This window comes from Rhododendron vialii, chromosome 8a (genome assembly GCF_030253575.1).
Source record: "Rhododendron vialii isolate Sample 1 chromosome 8a, ASM3025357v1".
Classification (NCBI taxonomy): Eukaryota; Viridiplantae; Streptophyta; class Magnoliopsida; order Ericales; family Ericaceae; genus Rhododendron; species Rhododendron vialii.
In genome coordinates, this window is record NC_080564.1 from 9,180,393 (window position 1) to 9,201,842 (window position 21,450).

The window sequence follows — 21,450 nt, forward strand, 5'->3', positions numbered from 1 at the left end:
TTAGAATAGAAAGAGGGGGTGATTCTGGGAATCGAAGTGAATTTTCAATTTTTGTGGCTCAAGATTATCCTTCCACATGAAACCCATATCAAACCCGAGTTGCAAATTACAGCTTGGACTTTTATACTCCACGACGGATCTGTTGGTTTACAATGGTACAACTTGGGTCTTCTAAAACTAGAGCTACGAATGTTGTATATGTAGGGATGTACATGAAACCTTTCCTAACACCAGTTGGTTTTGGGAGAAAAAAATGAGAATTCGAATCCAGAATTTAAATTAAAAAAAAAACGCTTATTCATCAAAACCGTGCTAAGCATCCCAAAAAAAAAAAAATCAAGTCCTTGAAATGAATTTAGGTATTGAGTGTTAAATCTTGAAGTCCGTCTCTGGATGCTGTGGATATTAGTGTTTACCTCTGCTGGGTCCAACCAAACTTCATAAACTGTGGAATATCTGAGTTCAGATCCAGAAGCACAAAAGCCAAACCTGCACAATTAAAAAATCACAAGTCTTTAACTAGTCAAGGTACTCACCAAGATAAACATCCCAGCTTTACAAGGATTAAGGTATAGTGATTTACAAGTTTAAGATGGAAGTAATGTATCAGTGCCAAGCTATGGGGAATACATGATGGCATGCAACTATCATAAATCTTGGTTTCGACGAAGGGGACTCGGAAGTAGATTTAAAAATTGTAATTCAGTTGATTAATGGTACAATAAATGAGCATCACCACCTTAATAAACTTGTTTGTGATTGAACTTACATTATGAGGAGCCTTGAGAAGATGATGCTCAAACATATGTGCTGTGAAGCAAAGTGGTGCTGATATCGTAGCAAATACTATTGTTCAGGCCGTACAAGGACTAAATATTACAGCTTCAATTCCAAGTTATGTTGTAATCAATTTAAGCAATGGTATACCGGCATCCAATATCCGAGAACTATGCATTACTCTTAAGTTTATTCAAGAATGCCCCTTTTGAACAAAACAGGAGGCCAATATACCATTTGTGAAGCACCGACACTCCTAGAGAACACCGTAACTGTGCCCGACACTCCGGTAACACACGGGGACACGTATGGGACATGCCACGTGGCATGTCGATTATACTTTAGACATGGGATTACACGGGAGGGACATGCCGGACACATGGGGACACAACAAGGTGATTTTTATAAATTTTAATAGTTTTCCAGTTAAAATATTTAATTATTTATAACTTCCAAAGTATTGCCACTTTTTGCAATATTTCCTAGAAGCAATCTCCCCGCTATTGTAACTCTCTCTTCTCTACTAAAGGATAACCACCACCATTTCATTACCAAGGAAACTCCAAATTCTTCAAATACCCACACAGAAGTCAGACTTAATATCTTCGAATGCTCCGCATAAGGAAGTTTTAAAAGGGAAATAAATTTACGCTGTTGTTTCACATACAAAAACCCATTGAAGTATCCCAAAGGACTGAAATGGTCATGGGCCTAAGGCTAACTAACCTTGCTGTACTCCTGGACTAGTTATAGGAGTGTCGTATCAGATGATAATCTACTGTAAGAAACAATTGAACAGTATGATACTAACCTAAACAACTCTTTGACCTACATTACTGCACCTGAGGTCCGTGTCATCACCTTATTTGACTAAAATCCCCCAGTCCACAAGGGCTGCTAGCCTAAACCACTCTTTGATCTACGTTTTCCTGTTTCTTACGTTTATTTTGAAATAATCACTTCACATTTCAGTCCGTAAGGGTTGCAGTGAATGTCTTATTAGTTTCAGAATAACCAAAAGCTGTTTAATCATAAACTGATCTAACATGAAGACATTCAATTGAGCAGAATCGATTCGTACGTGACCACTATTCTACATGCTCCATTTCACCAAATTCCTGTCATTTGAAAGCTATTTCAGGGGCTCAAAATGCCCGCCTGAACAAGCAGTTCGACATTTAGAGCAAAACAAAATACAAGAATTATATGCATCCAAATAGTAAAGCTCCAAATAAGTTAAATGTCTAACCTTGATTATCTAGCAGGTAAAGTTTGCTTAAACAGATCATATTGAAATAAATAAGAGAGCACATTATGACATTAAGCATCAATTTAAACGATACGAAAATGATTTACCAAAAAATATAAAAGGCAAAATTGGAGCATGCATTCAACTTCTGGAGTCAAAGTGTTCAATTTTTACTGACCTGAATCTCTTAACTAATGTACAGAACGAGTCAACTAGACTCGCAAGGAGTTGGCTGGCAATTCGGAGCTTCCATCTGATGCTCTACATCACTGCTTGGAGAACACAATGCATCATCTGCTTGAGGTTGGATAGGCACCAAGATCATACGTGTTGGAAGCTCAGTATCACCACCACTTTCCTTCTCATTTGAGCTAACATTGTTGGCGGCCATTTCACTTCCTTGTCCATTACCACCACCATCGCTCGAATTCACTACCCCACTAGCCGCTACTGGCCCACTAGGCCACCCGTTGGCATAATCCCCACCGTTAACAGTTTGCATTACACTTCCTTCATATGTACCATTACCATAAGTCGCACCCATTTGCTCATTATCCCAACCATTCATGTTGGCGTTCATGTATGGAGGATAAAATACAAGATATTGATACACTATTGGGCTCAAATTAGGAAAACCTTCCCCGTAGGGGGAGTTAACTCCATAAGGGAAATGACGCCCAAAGCTACCTGACGATATCTCACAACCTAGGGCTGTATTATTACATTTGTTAATGCATATATGCCTGCTATTCATGTCCTTAGGCTTAGCCCTTTTTACTTCCACATTTTTATCATTCAACTCATAAAATCTTCTTTGCAACACATTGTCCACAGCTTCTTTGGAATCAAAAGTGATAAACCCAAAGCCCCTGGGTTTGTTCGTTTCCTTGTCACACATCACAACCACATCTGTAGTTGCACCGAAACGCTCAAAGAAATTCTTGAATTCTTCTTGAGTTATGCTTGGTGGTAAACCCCCAACGAAAATCTTTTTAGCACTCGAAGGTTTCATCTGCTGATTCTCGTACCTCTCACATTTGGGTTGCGCGTGTTTGACCTCTACCTATACATCCAATGTTCAAAGAATCGATAAGAACCAAAGCAAATTATCTCCTCTACCCACACATTCACCATTCACAATACTAGTCCAAAAAATTAAAAGAAAGGAAAAAAAAACCCACAAGAACCATACAAATTATCACCTCTACCTTAATATTCACAAAATCAAAATAATATTCCCTCCGTCCCTAAATAAGTGTCCGGCGCATAAAACTAGGCCTTCAAAAAGATGCATTTGTTTCGGTAAAAAAATTAATTTTTTTCACAAATCAATAGATAGCAATGAGTTCTATTAGATTATGAAAAAAAATTAAATTTTTTAATAAAAAAATGCATGTTTTGTAAAGCCTAATTTTGCGCGTCAGACACTTATTTAGGGATGGAGGGAGTATAAGGAATAAATGAATAGAAATTTACCTAAACATCCTATTCAAAAATATAATAATCACAAATAAAACATGCGTAACTTGGTAGTCCAAAAAGTTATCCCCCCCCCACCCCCCCTCCCCCCCCTTTTTTTTTTTTTTTAAATATGGGAGATGCTTTACATGTATACCCCTAATTTAAACTTGATGAGAATAATAAATATAATATTCACCCTTTTGCGAATGTCTTCCCATAATAGTCAAGATTTATTCTTTCTTCCATAAAGTTTATTTGAATGCAAAATTTGTCTCTATCTATATCTATAATGTTGAAAAATATCTATAATGTTGAAAATCACTGATATCTATATTTTGTTATAGCTATGTAATACAATGATGGAATCAGTTTTGCACTTCTCATTTTCCTTTTGTTTCAAACCCATCCATTTGTAACTATTTGAGTACATGTTGGTTCTTGGAAGGAAAGACAAATAACTCTTGGAATAGACAGAGTTACAGTACAAGTTCTTGCAGATTTGTTTTAACACTGTCCCCTAAAAGATAAGTATTTAGCACACCATTAACCTTGTGAGTAGCCCATTTGAAAAATCGCAGAGAACTATTTGTAGAATGGAGATATTCTTCAGTTTTACCACAGATTGTAGATAAGAATTTACTACATATATAACTGAATTTTTCATTGCTGTAACATCAGTTATCTGGTGAGCATCACCACAAAATAGAGTTGTTTTTATTACTCTAAAATGAAAAACCGTTAGATACGAAGATTCTGTGAACGGGGAAAACAAAAAACTGAAAATTTTTCATTAACAAAAATGAGAAAGTCACAAGCTTCCAAAAAGTAAAAAATTCATGATACGCTATTATATGACTGGTGTGAGAATTCCACATCAAAGATTGTTTTAAATAGTCAAAATGCATATAGGCACTTATGATCTACATACACAACATAAATCGCATCAGCCACTGCGACGACGGAAAATTCTCATTTTGACACAAAAAGTGAGAAATTTCAAGATGAGAATAGCTCATATGCAAATATGTTTGTTTAACGCATAAAGAAAGTCACAAACTTTAAATGATCCAACAAACCAGGAATTTTACACTTCCAACGAACCAAGCATACTGAGTAATTAGGTAGTCAATTTAAGTTCTTAGTCGATTCTGAACACCCAGTTCATGCTTCCCCTAAATATGACATGAGAATTTTCCTCTTGATTATATCAAGTACGTTGACAACTTGATTGGTTGACAAAAGTTTCACCCATTTATTCCATGACCGTAAGGCTCTTTGGACATATTTTGATACTTCTCCATATAATTCAGTTACTTCTATTGGTTTGCATGAACTGAAATATAGGGTTTCAGGCTTCGTTCGTGTTCGAGGGTTTATTGTCGTTACCAATTTGAGCGCCATAGGAAATGTCAAAACAGAGGAAATCTTGAGGGTGTTTTGGTGAACCTATACTCCATAAGTTGCTCTCGTCAGAGCAATAGGCTCCTGTCCAGTCTTACTTTCTGTCCAATCCGGTCCAGTTTGGACCATTTGTGGGCCCTTGCGCACAACAATAATCGAAGCCTTTGGCTGATCATCTGAAAAGACCAATTAAGCATAATCGCCTTGGTCTGCCTTTTTAGAGCTCACCGGGTATCAACCATGCCAAAAATCACATTAATAGGATACCAACAACGAAATGCATTAAGCTCCAAATAATTATGTCAAATGAGCTGCAATCCAGTGTTACACATTTTTTTTACAATCTTAATGAATGTCAATAGTACATCAAACAGTCTTCGATCAAAGTGATTTTTGGTATGGTCGATGTTCTCGGCGAGCTCTAAAAAGTGAATGGTTCTGATTATTGTTTTAGGTTCAGGAAAGGCCCACAAATAGCCCAAACTGAACCGGATGGAATGAGACTGAGCAGAGCCCGGTCCGCCCAAACAGAACCAAATGGGATGAGACTGAGCAGAGCCCGGTCCGGCTTCATTCACCCTCGGCAATGGTATGCTCATTCCAGGTCACATGTTTATGATCAAAATCGTTTATTTTGTCTAGATTCAGTTGTTAGAAGACTAGGCAAATTTTCAGCTCAAGCAGGATATTGACAAGTGTTTCATCTAGTTTTTTTTTTTCTTCAAAATTCTCAACCGAAAGTGTGAACTTTTAGATCACGCCCTTATTGATATTTGATTGGACTCATTTTTTGCATTATCTCTTAACAACTGAATATGGACCAAATGAATGATTTTAATTATCGATGTGAGATATGAAATGAGCAAACTCTCACGAGAGGATGAACAAAATGGGGTTGAACAAAATTGACGGCCCACCACAAGAACAAAATTAAAAATGAAGAACCCACAAAAATCCTGAAAAAAAATATCAGGAGTGCAAAAAATATCCATGACAAAATCACGAAACAACAAAAGAAACGCACATGAAAAGAAGTGATGAAAAGCAGAGACAGAGGTTGCATGGGCGAACCGTTCTCCCGAGGATGGTGTGCACGCCGTTAATGACTTCTTTAGCGACAGATGGTTCTTCGAACTTCACGAAACCGAACCCTCGTCCATTGCCAGTGATTCTATCTCTGGGAATCTCGATTTCCTTCACTCCACCATAGTTCCCGAAGTACTCCCTCAACGTCGCTTCGCTCGTCTCCTGTGCGATTCCCCCAATGAACAACTTCCTTTCGTCCATTTCCGTAGATATCCACACACTAAAAACCCTAGAGGACGGAAGAACAGAGGCGAAACAGAGTAACGTTTTGATTACGTTTTCTTACGAGCACTTGGAAGTGTTGCATGCTTTACTATGGTGTTTCATTAGAAGCAAAACTCCCGATCGAAGAGATACGGTAGGAGTTAAGTACTCATGTCAAAGTAGGAAAAATCTGCTAAGTGGGATTTTAATTGGCGTCGTTATTGGGTTAAGTCAGATTATGTGCTTATCCTATACGAAGGTGGAGGGTATCGAGAGTTTGTGTTTGTGTTGAACAAGTAACTGTAAGACTAAGGCTCCGTTAGTAAAAAGCGAAAAAAAAAAGAAAGACTAAGGCTCCGTTTCACTATGATTGTTGGCGAGACGGGGCCTAAGAAGATTTATAGTATATTTGTATGCGTTGTTATTTAATTTATGTAGAGCGAAAAACATGGATACATTGTTGAAGTGTCGTATTTTTAGTGGTCGATAGTCCTTAAGATGATTGACGTGAGCTAATATAGCTGACATTTCATTCAGGGTGCCGAGTTATTACTCGTCCCTGACCCTCCATCTTTTTTATCTTGATCTAGATCAATTTTTGGAATAACTCTACCGCTACTACACATTAATTACCAGTCATTCCTTATTGCCATATTGAATTTATTTTGACAAATTTTATATACTGTAGTTGTTAGATTAGAAGCACGAAATTCTAAAAGAAGAACTGAACATAGAACAAACTTTCCTAGTTTACCAATTGATCTCCGTTCCAAAACCAAAATAAATAAATTCTCATTTTTTGTTTAATTTGCAATGAGATTAGGATCTTTTGAAGGGTGTAATGAACAATTATAGTATTTTGAAACATAGATAAATGTATGTGTACAGTTTGAAATGTTATAGAACTACCACTAGAAACTGAACAACTAGTGCGGGGTGGAAAACATTTTTCCTGTTTCAAAACCAAAAATAAAAAAATTCAAAGGTTTGTGGTTAATTAAAGAGTTTTTCTTAAAACTATAGATGTTATGGTGTATAGGAAATGGGAGCGTGCTGCAGTGTTGTACCTTGGGTACACCCCAAGCCTGAAAACGTGATTAGAATTCTTCAATTTTAGAGCTCGACGCTTAGAACAACCCCTAAAAAATCAAGTCGATTCTTATCAATGTCCTCAAAATTAATCAAGCTCAAAAATGGGATTCCTTCAAGTTACCAATTCCTGACCAAATGGTCGGGTAGTTCTATGATTGAGCTCTATGAAGTGGGCAGTTCTGATCGTGTTGAACTAGTCCAAAGTAAGCCAAGCTCAACCTTTCGCTTGGCACTTCATCGTGCTCAACGAGTCGGTTTGGACCTATAACTTTCCAAATTGTAAGGGCCTAGTTCAGTGACTGGTTTATACTCGAATCAAAGTAATTGATCCATGGAAATCATGAATATGTTACATGAAAAGGTTTCCACAATACCATAAATCTATACGCTTTTAATATAAGAGTATGTTATATTACAAGAATATATGCCCACAAGTGCACCAAAGCAGAGTCCGTTGATCGTCTAGCTGCTTTTTTTTTTTACTACGATCTAGAGCAGCCTATGTAAACATCCAAATGACATAGCAGTAGCAGGTTCAGGCAACTGGAACTTTGCAACATATATTGAAGATATCATCTAAAGGGGCATGATCGCCTGTTCCCTCATCTTTCCTTGCATACAACAGCTGCTTCCCTTTAAACACAAACATGCCTCCCTAGAGAAACAGAAGCAGAACAAGGTAATTATAATGTTTGTGTAACCGATTCAACCACATGATTTGTGAACATAATCGTAGAATACAGGGGAGGGTTCATCAAACCTGTTGCAAGACACTACTCTTGTCATCTGGGGTTGCTTTCAGTGTATAGTTCTTCAAAGATTTCTGCAGATCCTCAAATCTCGAGAAAACTTTAGCCTGGAACATCAAAAGTGAATTTGGAAGGAATTTGGATGTCATCTGTATATATTTCAAACAGACCAATATAGCTTCTGTCGAAAAAGAAAGATGAGACTTACACTGGCTGGATTAAAAAATGTACGTCCAATCCCATAGTACAAGCCCAAGACATCATATGCCTAAGATAAAATCAAAAGTTTAAGAGTATGCTAGAGGTTGGTAAATAATTCGTGGGTTATGGAGATGGAGGCATAGGACTTACCTTGCGCTCAGGATCTGCATAAAGGCAATCCAATGGAAATGGTAACTGGGTACATAAAATCAGGGAGAAAAGAATCAGTTCCAAGGATGAAGAAAACACCCATCGTACCCAAATGCATGAAGAGAACTACTGCGACCACAATTTCATCCCAGTCCAAGGAAAACAAAGAACAAGGACAAGAAGAAGAAACACTTCACCAACTCCTTATTAGGATCATACTTGGAGGACCCATGTGCCCTCCAAGAAGAAAGGATATGATCGATTTCACTAAAATTTGCCGGTCGCACCATCCATCTCGCAGCTATTAATTGATGATGGCGTGGATTAAATGTTTCCAGGCTCCAGCATTCTACATTAGCAAATTATCCCTCAAAAAAAAAACAAATTCCCTCGAAGACTTCTCACCTTGTCAAAGGAAGATGCTCCATGAAGCACATTTCTTAAACAATTTTTACTTGCTAGCATCTTAGCAACATAACATCTCTACTAATCAACGGCTCCCCCGACTGTTCAATACCACATGTACCATGTACTTTTGTCCGATTATTTGCAAACAAAACAATGTTACAAACAGGGGAGACAATGATAAAGCAAAAGGGCTAGTCCCTTATGTTCGTACATAGCTCAATACCAGTAACTATTACTCACAAATTTCTTCATTCTATACAATAGTTTCATGGCAGCACTCCTAGCTCCCAAAAATTTAACAATTTGGGAGTTCATAGCAATAAGTTAAACAATAAGAACTAACCAGGTTTCCACGGTGACAACATAGGAATAATGCAAATTAACACAAAATTCAAGCAGTTTAAGAAATTGATATGGGGATGGACAAAGTTACCAGGTTTCAAGTGAGACGATTTGTTCCCCTTCTCTCATATTTAACCAACAAATGAAAACCAAAACAAAATGAAAGGGGGAAGTTTCCACAGAGAGAGAGAGAGAGAGAGAGAGAGAGAGAGAGAGAGAGAGAGAGAGAGAGAGAGAGAGAGAGAGTTACATCTAGTCATGTATGCATACAAATCACATAAATGCAGTAACAAAGGATAAATCAACTTGTTTGTCGCACATTCAACTCTTACGGCCAGAATGTAACACAAATTTTAAGTCCATTTCCAGTAGTTGGAAGAAAATTAATCTAAGACAAAATATCTCTGAAAAGTAGTTGAAGCTTCCAATAAATGGAAAACACGTTGGTAAAAGTTGAAGAGCTTATCAATTACTACCCTTTGCGTGCAATACCAGTGGCACAGGAACACCACCACATAAAAAGCGAGCCATATGCATTCTTAACGGCACAACAAATTTGTCAACATAATGTGAATAAAGCATCCACTAGGACCACTACTAAGTAAGAAAAATGTTAAAAAAGATAATAAGAATATAAACCTGACCCACTTACCCATAACTGCAAAATATGATTCTTACAAATAATGTTAAATGTACAAGCATAGATGAAAAGTGAATTACCCTCTCAGCAAGAATACGAGCTTTGTTAGGAGTACCAACACCAACAGCAATCAGCTTCACACCAGCTGCGTCGAATTTCGGTTTTGATTCTTTGAGAGCTGAAGCAAGCTCCCAGCTATTACGGTCAATCAACAAAACAAAAGAACAGTGACTAAAATAAAACCTTGTTCCGTGGTAAATCAATTCTCCTATTTCTTAATGTAGTGTTTGGTACACTGGAATGTTTTTAAATGAATGGAATGGTCATTCCTAGGAATTTCCAATGGAATTGCCGCTCGCCTAAGATGGTTAATTGTGATTCCATTTGTAATATACGCTGGGAATTTTTTTGGTGTACCAAACACTGAAAATTAGTATTCCAAGACAATGACCATGCCATTCAAAAAGGTACATTCCAGTCAACCAAATGTTGGCATATAGTCCAGTCATCTACCAGCAAACGCATCCAAAGTGCCTCAAAAGTGCAACCACAGCCATTCCCTAAAACAACAAAATGTGCTTGAGTTTAGAAGAGCACATTACATCAGTTAGAATAACATCATTTCCCTGTATCAAGGTTGCAACCTTCTCTAAAGAATAGCTTTTTCAGCATTCAAAGTGAAGCAACAAAAGAAGGTTGAAATATGATACAGAGTCCACAACAGTCTACAATAGCCAAACAAAATTACAAACTTTATTATGAACTCAAATTTATCCACTAACCTTATCCAGTTGAATTCCCATGAGGCCAAATCGTGCAACCAAGTGTTAGTGGTTTATGAATCTCATTCCAAGTGTATAAATAATACAGTAGCAAGCTCCTTCTGGATTATATTCCCTTTTCATCCAATCTCCATAATAATCATCTTTCTTTCTATTCCATTAAGGGATGGAGGCACTGGCGGATGCAGTAGGACGCCAGGGGGTCACGTGCCCCACCTGCTTTTTTGAATAATCTCACTAAGAACCACCTATATAACTATGCGAGTAGTACTCTTGTTTAACCCCTTACAAATTGTACTAGTACCCTCCCTGTCACTTTTATACATAGTGCTATAATTTGAAGAACCAATAACACATAAAACTGTTCTTGAACAATGCTGGAAACTTTGGATGCATGCATAATATTTGCTAGATAATTTTAGAAACTATTCCAAAAGTACACATTACAAACTTTTTCGAAATTGTTGAATCCTCCACTAAATGGTTAAATCAAAATTTTGCAATTGTACTTGGTTGTGAAAAAAATGTTTTAATGCTTATAACTAAGATGTGACCCTCCTGCACTAAATTTCTGAATCTTCCTATTCCTTGTTTTGTGCAGGTTCATCCGCCACTGGATGGAGCCATGACTTGGGGTGAGGGTTCCAGGTTTTGAATATTTCCATGACATACTACATATAAATATATATCCCCACAAAATTTCACAAAAACTTATGCAATGGCACCCCTGTAGACTAGAACATATCTAAGGCCTTAACATGATAAATTCTCATTTTGTTTTATAGTGGTTCATCAGTTACAGTCATTTTATTGATGGAGCTTCATCCAGAAATCCTCGAATGGTGGCGGCGGGTGGCGTGGCCCGTGACAATGGGGGAAATTGGATCAGAGGTTTCTCAAGTAAGATTGGGAATGTGGATGCGTTGAGAGCTGAGCTTTGGGGTATTCGGCGGGACATCATGATGGTGCCGGACATGGGGCTACATCAAGCCATATTGGAAACAGACTCTCGGTTGGTCATACAAGCATTGTCAAAGTGTAATAACCACGACCGAAACTATAATTTGATTATGCTTATTAAACAAGACATGGGTTTGTTAAGGTATGGCAGTCTAATCTTTGTGTGGAGCGAAGCTAATGGGTGTGCTCATAAGTTAGCAAAGATAGGCTTGAAATTGGAGCCAAGAGAGTTAATCCACGAGCAAGCCCCTTTGGAGGTCCTGGAGCATTTGGGACACGATGTTGATGGCATTGGCAGATTAAGATCCGTAGCTAGTAGTGGCTTTGGCATTCAAGGCTTTTTTTTGGAACATGATAGAAATGCAATGATAAAGGATAACAGTTTACAGACTACAAGGAGCCAAAACGGGGAAATACAAGAACAAATATATACAAACAAAAAGGAGCTATATAAACAAAAGCTGAGGGTCAGTAGCAGCTCCGGTCCGAAAGGGGGTTCCTCTTGCAGTTGGAGTAGTAGTAGGAGACAGCAACGCCCGTTTGGCTAGGCAGTGGGCCAAGTGTGTGTCCTTGCGTTCAGGCTTCCGTTTGTAACCAAAAAATTAAAAATTTAAGAGTTCTACAGCAAGTGGAGATTTAAATATCTAACCAATTACAATGGGCCCCAAAATAATATAATAGTATAAACTTCCAAATTGTGAAAGAAATCAATAAAGATAGGTTAAGTTGAAAAGTAAATAGCACAATTCATTGGTCATTTGTTTATATTTCTTGAGACTCAACGAAACTGATTCCATTTTATATCTGCAATTTAATTTTGCTTTCTACTTCTTTTTTGCGTTAAGGATTAGTATGCCGTTCTTTTACTAATGGAAATCATACCGCGACAAGAAGTAGAAAGAAATAATCGAACCTCGTTTTGGTCCCACAGGTCTTTGAACATTACTGGTGCACCCGCCGCAGAAAAGATGTCAACTTCACCGAGTGCATCACTGATGTTGTCGCTCAACCCAGCAGTGGAAGCGGCAGCTCTTGCGGTGAGAGGAGACCCAATTCGCATCGCTGATTTTGGGGAATGGACGGCGGAGATGGGGTGGAAAGGAAGGGACGGAGGTTTAGATGGGATCAATCGGTGAGATGGTAACCTGGAAAGGGAGATTGGTGTAAACGCTATGTTCTGTGAAGATATCATCATCGCTATCCCGAATTTAATAGATAAACTCTAGGATCTGGAGAGAGAGAGAGAGAGAGAGAGCCACGACTGCCAAATACCAGTAATTTTGTGAGGCGGGAGAAAGTCAGCTGAGAAGTGAGAATTTTGTTCACCATTGCTTTATTCTCTTTGTTCACACTCTGGAGTGTATACTACTTGACCAGACCGTTTAGTGTTTTCCAAATTCATTTTGAAGAGGTTGTAACAAAATTTAACTTAATCGAATATTGATAAGTATTTTATTTAAAAAGTATATTTATTTAATTTAAAATCGTTGACTAACAAATTAAATTTTTGACTCAAATGCTTACCAATATTTCATTAAGCGGAATTAACGTTATCGTTTATTATAATATAATGAAAATGTGGAATGAGTGCATCATCACGAGGATGAACAAAGCAATGATGAATAAAATGAACTGATTTGACAGATTTGTCTTCTTTTGGTGGGGCCGATTCGGTTCATAACAGGCCCAAATTTTGTGGTAATCGTCCAGGCCCATTTTTTCAAAGCCCAAGCCCCTTTATACTAACTTTCTACGTATGACGGTCTTCGTGAATGATGTGTGCTTTTACTGGGCATGAATCATGGTACCCTGGTTTTTGAGTCTTACAAGCCGTTAAGTAAAATTACTCTTTTATTCTTTTTAAAAAAAGTCTTACAGGCTGTTTGGGAGAGGGAAATTTATTAAGAAAGGGATAAAAAAGTAGATAATCAAAACGTAAACCATTGGATTGGGTTGGGTGGGGAGGGGAGGGGGGAATTGTAATTTGAAGAATAAGAAGTTTTTAATTAAGAAGGGGATAGAAATTAATTATGGACGGGATAGAAAAGTAGATAATTGAAACGTAAATCATTGGGTTGGGTGGGAAGGGGAGGGGGGAATTGTAATTTGAAGAATAAAGAGTTTTTAAATATTCATCCTCATCAGTCATGTCACGTAAGTTTTCACGGAATTTGTACTATATATACATGGTGAAAGTACGGGCAATATTGGGTTTATTTTGAAGTGAGGATGAATACATAAGTCGAGTATGAACTGAGGATGGATATTTAAGTACCCCATTGAGCAATTGGGGAATGAGGACTGATTTGTGGTCTATCTCGATCTGGAATAAATAATCTAATTGAAGAGGGAGTAGGATAAGCTAATTTGGGTATGTTATCCTTGCAAAGATGGGTAGACTCAATTTAACTACTCCTAGTCCCTATCCCAAACAAAAACTTCTCGTTCTGCTAAATTTTTTATTTTTTAAGTACTTATTTTTTCCTTTACGAGGATGGAGCCTTATTCTTATCCAAATTAACTATTACTAACGAAAACTTAAGTTTTGTTATGCAATAATGGTGGATCGAGCGCTCGTTAGAATAGTAGGAGTAGTACTAATTATTGGTGACGGTTGGGGAGCAATTTTAAGGCCATGGGCCTCCCCCTTTTAATTGCCCCCTCATTTCTTTTGGGAAGGCAAAAGTACAATGAGAGAAAAGGAACTGGGGGCGTGCTGAGCACCATCCCGCTCGTTCATCTTGGCAATTGATGATCCGGATTTTAAAACAAACTCTTTTAAGAAAGAGTTAAAATTCGGACTATCCAAAATATTTTTGAACGGCTGAGATTGCACTGCACCGCCCTGCGTTCGAGAGAAGAAAATTAGAAAAAAAGAAAAAAAGAAGAAACACTCATCCCATTTCTCTAAAGAAAATAAGTACTTATTTTTTCGAATTAAAGGTAATGTATTGTGAGAGAATGATTTATCTCATAAAATGATAAATAAGTACTTAAAAAATAATAACCTTTAACGGAACATGTTTGTTTTTGGTATTTAATTTTGTTTGTGTAAATTTGACAATATTGGGTTCTTAGATTTATATATTAACAAGTTTCTATTATATAGTATTATTAGCAAAAAGAGAAACTTTTGTATATCACAGGTATAGAAGGGGTGAGGTTGAAAATGAGCCAAACCAAGCTAATTAGCTTTAGAATGTTCATGTTAATTTGTTTGTTAAATTTTTAGTGAATTCGAATGCGAGCTTGAACCCAATGAAAACTTGAAGAGCCAAGCTCGTGCTGAATGGGCCTAAGCTTGACTTGAGGGCGAACTTGTTCATGAGCCTTGACGAATGAAAGAATTCATATATTTCTGCATGTATTAGCTGCAAATAATATTTGTATTCTGTATATAAATAAGCTCATAAATATAAAAGTTTATAAGAAATGAGTAAAAATTCATATATAACTAACAAAACTTTTATTTGATACCAAATTCTGGATGGTTGATCCAAGCACTCTGAGAGGGTACCCTGTCGACACAGTGGGAGTTGTGGCATGATTTGTGGGATGACTCAACCGGTTCATAGGTTTCCTTACCGGGCAAGCCTGCCGACTGGTATAATCCTTGCCGAGCATCCGACCACGTGTCATACTTGTAGTCAATGGCGGACCCAGGACTTTGACATAGTAGGGGCACCAATTTTTTTTGTACCGTAATATATGAGTTACAGTTAAGCACATTTACTCCAAAAATAATTTTAGCATTCATGATAATTTAACAATTTTAAAGTATATATGTATTCTATTACTAACTCTACGATTACAGTTTTGGGAACCAAAAGTATACAAATGCAAAGTGGGAGTAGACTCGAACCCACGAATAGTATAAAAAACAAGATATGCACTACTATTTTCTACTGCCTTTTAATTTGGAAAAAACAAAAACAAAAAAACACATTTTTCTACTACCTCTTGGAAAAAAGGAAAAAAAAAAAACCCAAAGGAGAGTGTGAGGTAGACTCGAACCCACAATCTCTTGTTTAAGGGGAGAGCATTTCACCACTACACCAACAGACAACTATGTATATGCATTCAACATAAATAATATATATACAAAATCGCAAAAAAAAAAAAAAATTTTGAAGAGCGTGGGGGCACATGACCTCACGTGCCCTATGGTGGGTCCACCTCTGCTCGTAGTGCTCAGCATCAATATAAAAATTTGTACTCATCAAGTTTATATATGAAACAAGCCTAATCGAGTCAAACACTGTTAAATTTAGGCTGGGCCCATATATATATTAAACGCGCTTAAAACTGAGGCTTAGGTTCAATTTGTTAAATAGACGTATCATACTTGAACAAATGTTATCGCATCAAATCTTGAACTGTCTGTGAACGGCTCAATTAATTTAGAGCCCTAATTAAAGCCAATATTCACTTCTTTTTCTTCTTTTTTTCGGTCAAACGGAAATTTAAAGCCAATATTCACGAGTCTTCAATATATCTGTATAAGTTCATTTAAGTAATCTCACGTGATATTACAATGTGATGCTGGCATGGTGCTCTGCTTCGTGATCAGGGCGCGATGAACATGACATGGACATTTCATTCCATACGTGCATATGCTCCTGTATATAATACGGTCATCAACTTTACCTTACAAAGTTACATTGACAATCTTTTGCTAAAAGGGCGTTTGGTAACTTTTTTATTTTTAATTTTTGGTTTAAATTTTTATCTTTTTGAAAACTTGTTTGGTAACAAGTTTTTACTTTTTTTTTGTTTTTTATAAATTTTTTTAGAGTTTTTATAAACTATGGAAACTTCAAAAGATGTTTTTCCCAGTTTTTTTTTTTTTAGAACCACAGATATAACCAAACATGTTTCTTGTTTTTGTTTTTATGAAACATAAACCTGTTTTTACTTTTAGTTTCTTAAAAACAAAAAACTGAAAACTGAAAAGTTTACCAAACGCACTCAGGTGTCCAACCTCGTCGAATGATATATCTTTTTCTCTTGGAGCAATTATTTGTATGACGCCCCCATCTGAGTCCCACATAATGTGACGTATGTTTGATGTACACAAAATGGTTTACTCCTAATTAATTTTTTTTAAAAATTATTTCCAGGTCTCAAAGCACTTCTTGCATGGGCCATTGCTGTGGGACCCACCTTGATACGAGGCAAAAATATACGGGAGTAGGCACACGCGATATTGTTTGATTGAAGTTTTGCTTGCAATAATAACTGCACAAAATAGAAAGCTCAAACCCGTAGACAATGAGAATCTTTTGAAATCTTAAAGTTAATTGATTTATGTGTAAGCTAGCCGAGACACATATGCATATACATATATATGAAGTACTCCCTCCGTTTCTTTTTTAAAGTTCAGTATTTTATTTTTGGTTGTCTCTTAATAAGTGTCCATTTTGTAAATTTAGTGGGTAAAAGTTAGTATATTTTTCATTTTGCCCCTAAAAGTAGATTCCATTTTGAAAAGTTAGTGAGTAAAAATGTAATAATGATGTCTCCATAGAGGGTAAATAGGAAAAATGGAGGTAAAAGTTGATGTGAAAGGTGTAATGATGATATTTTCTTAATAAGTTGAAGTTAAGAAGCGGAACATTTAAAAAGAGACGGAGGGAATTGTTATTCTAATTCTTGTGCATAACACGAGCCTACTGCTATTGTACAAGGATGGATATAAATATAATATTTTTATTAATGTACACAAAATAAATTAATTAAAATGAACATCTCTCTCTCTCTCTCTCTATCTCTCTCTCTATACACACACATATGTAACTATACAGGCTCCTATTCCATCTGGTTCTGTTTGATAATAATTTTCCTGTTCATGTTGGACGTTTGGTGTCATGCACTCAGTGGAAGGAATAGAAAGCATGGGAAACTCGGAAATAAATTTGACCACTTCAGTGAATTAATACTTGTACGTCAATGCTTGTGATCGAGTTGTGATCATACTCTCTTCAGTCCACTGTGCCTCAAATTGTGATGAAAATGACCAAGCATTGTGATATTCAATACTGTATAGGTGTACTATCTACAGGTTAATAAAAAAAAAACAAAAAAAAACCCCTTACTCTCCCCGTACCGCTTTTATTTGCTTTCTAGGAAGAATCTTGTCATTTTGATCTCAAGAAAAGAAAAAAAGGAAAAGAAAAGTAGTTTTGAGTAAGGCTGTCCATGGTCCGGACCGGATCGAATGAGTAGGAATTCGATGACCGAATCGTGAGTCACGGTTCTAATAAATTGCAATCCGTGTCCGGACCAAAGTCCTATGGTCAGTCCAATTCCGAACCATTTATTGATCATTAAACTTTGTAATACAATGTATGAAATTATAAATAAGAAATGCATCACTATATTTGAATGCATTCTGAACGAGGTTGGCATCTACTCAACTATCAATCATTTGAAATTTTTAAAATAAAAAATAATCAGGTTTGTGTTGTGCCCTTATACGTACGTGCTCATGCTGTGGGCTCCAAAACGATGGCCTTGCCAGCCCAGCCCACCTTAGTGTTCGTGTCATGTCGTGTAAACGTAACGTGCCATACTCGTGCAAGCAAGACCTGACCCATTCGACACCTCTACTTTAACCCCTTCGGTTTTAATTTATACAGAATTAATAAGTTATATTATTGTTATAACTAACATATAATTAACTTAATACTAAACTATAAGCATTCAAGTAAGATTATTTACTAAATATTGCACATACATATATATATATGGAGTATATATTTACTTAAATCTATAAGTATAAATAAGAAAATGAAAAATAATTTTCACACTTTCCTTTTTACAATCCACACTCTATTTTTTTGTCTTTATCCACATGAATTCACATTATTACCCTTGGATGTGTAAAAAAGTGCATTGAGAAAATGGCAAAATACTAAATTCTTGTGGATAATGACAAAAAATGGAGTGTGGATTGTAAAAAAAGGAGTTTGAAAATCACTTCCCTATAAATATCTCAGGGTCCGGCTCGGATAAACAACGGTTCCAAAATAAAAATCTGTGAACCAAACCATATCTCACGATTTTCTAGTTTTTGAATCCGTGTTCGGATCATTAATCTACAAATCGGGACCAAAACGTATATTTTGGTCCGGTTTTGCAATTTACCCAAAAAAATTTAGCAGCCCTAATGTTGAGAGAATAATTTTTTTGAACTTTTTTGGACCATTTGAAAGAATTCAGTGAGATCTTTTGTATGCTATAAAAAATTCAAATTTTTTTTTGAAAAGAACTTTTCCTTGTGAGGTAAACATAACGAAGTCTCTCGCAGACCCGTTCGGACAAATAAGCCATAGTGGCTTATTTTTTGTCCTTATTCAAATTTTTTCGTATCACTTGGCTTATTGTCATTTTTTGGGGGATTATTGCATCCTCACCACAAAAGGAATCTAAAAAGTGAATTTTTTTGACCGAAATCCAATTTTTTTTGAATAAAGACGAAAAAATTGGCTTATTGATTTTTTTTCGTCTTTATTCAAAAAAAATTGGAATTCGGTCAAAATTTTTTACTTTTTAGATTCCTCTTGACGTGAGGATGCAATAATCCCCAAAAAAATGACAATAAGCCAAGTGATACGAAAAAAATTTGAATAAGGACAAAAAATTAAGCCAAAGTGGCTTATTTGTCCGAACAAAATAGTACTACCTATAATTTTCGTTGCTTTTGACCCAATAATAGAAGTTTTTTTCTTTTGATCCTAATCCAATAAAAGAAGATGAATAATTGTGTTACGTTAAATTGGATCATCAGAGCAACATTAATGCTTCAAATAATACTCCGATCCATACATAAACGGCATTATAGAAAACCGATGTTGACAATGGCATATATTTCGGAACTCGCATTTTTAAAATAAATGGGAAAGACTACAATACACACCCCTTATTTGAGTGTATATCATATGCACCCTCCCAAATGTTATGAATTGTAGAGAAAATATTACGAATCATATTGCTAAAAAATTACGAATCATATAAAGGTTACGATATACACCTAAATGTTATGAATCATCATGAAAATATTACAATCGTACTACTAAAAGGTTATGAATTATAGAATAAAAGTTACGAAACACACTAAAATGTTATGAATGAACCATAAAATAGGTGCGTATGGTACACCATTTTAAGAGATGTGTATTGTAGACTTTTCCTAAATTAATAAAACAAGTTCGAATCCTATTTAATTATTACTCAAAACCACTTCCTAAGTCAAATGTATTGCCTATTTAATTAATTATTTGTCTAGGAGTAATTAATATAGAGTATATAGGTGGCTATGCTTTGGATGGTGAAATGAGACCCCTCTTTTGCTGTTGTTGTTGTTGTTGTTAGTTGATATATAGAACACCTTTAAGAGGACCGGCCAGGCCCCTCCCCCAAATGTAAAACAAAGAGACATCTTTGTCCTTTCCAAATTAAATTGCCTAAAGTTGTTTGGTTTTCTTACCTCTTTGCTGATGGGAGGCCCTCCATATCTCTGCTAACTCCCTCGTTCTTTCATTTATTACTATCTACTATCGATCAACGGGGCATAAATAATGAGGTACAATTCGATCTCGACTGACTGTTTTTGCATGTTTTGAGTCATGCTCATAGAGCATATTCTTGCTTACATACATGCATGACCGTGACTCTGCACAACAAATTCTTTCTTGACAACGTGCACAACAATTTTTAAGTTGGCATTTTGAGCACGTTGGTGTAACTCACTTTAATTTGTTGGTTTCATATCTTCGGCATTTTTTAGGGAGTGGTTCTAAATTAAATGTGATTTTTGAAAACCAATCAAATAAGAATTAAACACAACACATCGATTATAAACATATTTAGGGGTTTTTAATTAATCTTATATTAATTTCTAAGTTAATATTAGGTTTTTGTCTCTTAGTTAACCTAATGTTTTAGCAATTTCTAGAGAGAAAAAGTACTAAAATCAGGAAAAATTAAAACGGAGAGAGAGAGAGAGAGAGAGAGAGAGAGAGAGAGAGAGAGAGAGAGAGAGAATTTTGGCTGTTATAAATAATAGAGTTCAAAAGTTCTTTGTGTGTGCTTTGAAACTTGAAGGTGCCATGTGCAATTTTCAAAACAACGGCAATAAGAAAGTGAATTTGTAGCGGAACGTCAAAAAATTAATTTCCAAGGAAAAACGTAATTTTATGGTCCTCTTTTCTTTTATGTTGCATGCATGATTCCTCCCACTTGTCCTTTTGGCATGAAATAGTTTTGTTGTTTACTCTAACAATATTTGTTCTCTTACTCCCAAGTTTAAATGATGACATAACGCTTGTTTGGTGGCTCCATTCAAAGGCCGTTTGTACAAGTTCATCATTTCAAATCCAAATCACTTAAATGGGACTCGAACCGTGAATTAGTAAATTAGTGTAAATTACTCAACAAGAAATTCAAATGGGACTCGAACCGTGATCTCTCACAAGAAAAGAACCAGGAGATGCCAATTAGGCTAGAGCCAATATATTGGCAATCCCTTAAATTAGTGTATGACCTTTTTCACAATCTTTTGTTGTGGTTGATTGATCCTTCATTTTGGTAAGTTCTTTTTTGGTTATTAATAACTGATCGAGTTGATTTTTTTTTAAAAAAAATATTTCTGAATGACATACAAGATGAACAATTCAAATTTTTGGGCATTATATAGAACACAAATAATTGTTTGGAAGAGTGTAGAGAGACAAAGTACGGATACGATCCCATCAAATGCACGCAAAATAAAAATGTCCAGGATAATTTACGTGCACTTTGACAAATTTCGGAGCTCAAATACATGGATCTGTGTAGTGCAGGGTGGCACACTATCGTCGATCTCATCAATCAACGGTCTGTTCGACGGTTGTATGCCGAGATCGCCGAGATCAAAGGTCCGTGTGCCTCCCTACACAACGCACTACA

At 36.2% G+C, this 21,450-nt stretch overlaps 2 protein-coding genes across 3 annotated transcripts; both read right to left on the minus strand.

Annotated features, from left to right (window-relative positions):
- Positions 1 to 282: 282 nt before the first annotated feature.
- Positions 283 to 6,412, minus strand: LOC131335663 (heterogeneous nuclear ribonucleoprotein 1-like). 2 transcript variants are annotated; one of them, XM_058371132.1, is made up of 3 exons: positions 5,960 to 6,412; positions 2,249 to 3,089; positions 283 to 489 (listed from the first exon to the last, which is right to left on the minus strand). In XM_058371132.1, the coding sequence occupies exons 1-3, from the start codon at positions 6,173 to 6,175 to the stop codon at positions 413 to 415; spliced, it is 1,134 nt and encodes a 377-aa protein (XP_058227115.1). In that variant the 5' UTR covers positions 6,176 to 6,412; the 3' UTR covers positions 283 to 412. The 2 variants fall into 2 exon arrangements, with proteins under 2 accessions (XP_058227115.1, XP_058227116.1); XM_058371133.1 differs by having other exon boundaries at positions 2,205 to 3,089; positions 5,960 to 6,410.
- Positions 6,413 to 7,573: 1,161 nt separating this feature from the next.
- Positions 7,574 to 12,921, minus strand: LOC131335664 (thioredoxin-like protein AAED1, chloroplastic). The gene is made up of 7 exons (XM_058371135.1): positions 12,416 to 12,921; positions 10,274 to 10,320; positions 9,841 to 9,955; positions 8,371 to 8,415; positions 8,228 to 8,287; positions 8,031 to 8,126; positions 7,574 to 7,925 (listed from the first exon to the last, which is right to left on the minus strand). Exons 1-7 carry the CDS (start codon positions 12,695 to 12,697, stop codon positions 7,806 to 7,808), a joined length of 765 nt encoding a protein of 254 aa, XP_058227118.1. The 5' UTR covers positions 12,698 to 12,921; the 3' UTR covers positions 7,574 to 7,805.
- Between the last annotated feature and the right edge of the window lie 8,529 nt (positions 12,922 to 21,450).

What these genes read in the sequence shown, in the direction of transcription:
- LOC131335664 (XM_058371135.1), bottom strand. Translation starts at nt 12,697, where the DNA reads ATGATGATATCTTCACAGAACATAGCGTTTACACCAATCTCCCTTTCC. An exon ending in ACCTGTGGGACCAAAACGAG is followed by an intron (nt 10,321 to 12,415) that starts GTTCGATTATTT and finishes TTGTTGTTTTAG; the next exon opens with GGAATGGCTGTGGTTGCACT. An exon ending in CACTTTGGATGCGTTTGCTG is followed by an intron (nt 9,956 to 10,273) that starts GTAGATGACTGG and finishes TGACCGTAATAG; the next exon opens with CTGGGAGCTTGCTTCAGCTC.
- LOC131335663 (XM_058371132.1), bottom strand. Translation starts at nt 6,175, where the DNA reads ATGGACGAAAGGAAGTTGTTCATTGGGGGAATCGCACAGGAGACGAGC. An exon ending in ACACCATCCTCGGGAGAACG is followed by an intron (nt 3,090 to 5,959) that starts GTTCGCCCATGC and finishes TTGGATGTATAG; the next exon opens with GTAGAGGTCAAACACGCGCA. An exon ending in GAATTGCCAGCCAACTCCTT is followed by an intron (nt 490 to 2,248) that starts GCGAGTCTAGTT and finishes TTAATTGTGCAG; the next exon opens with GTTTGGCTTTTGTGCTTCTG.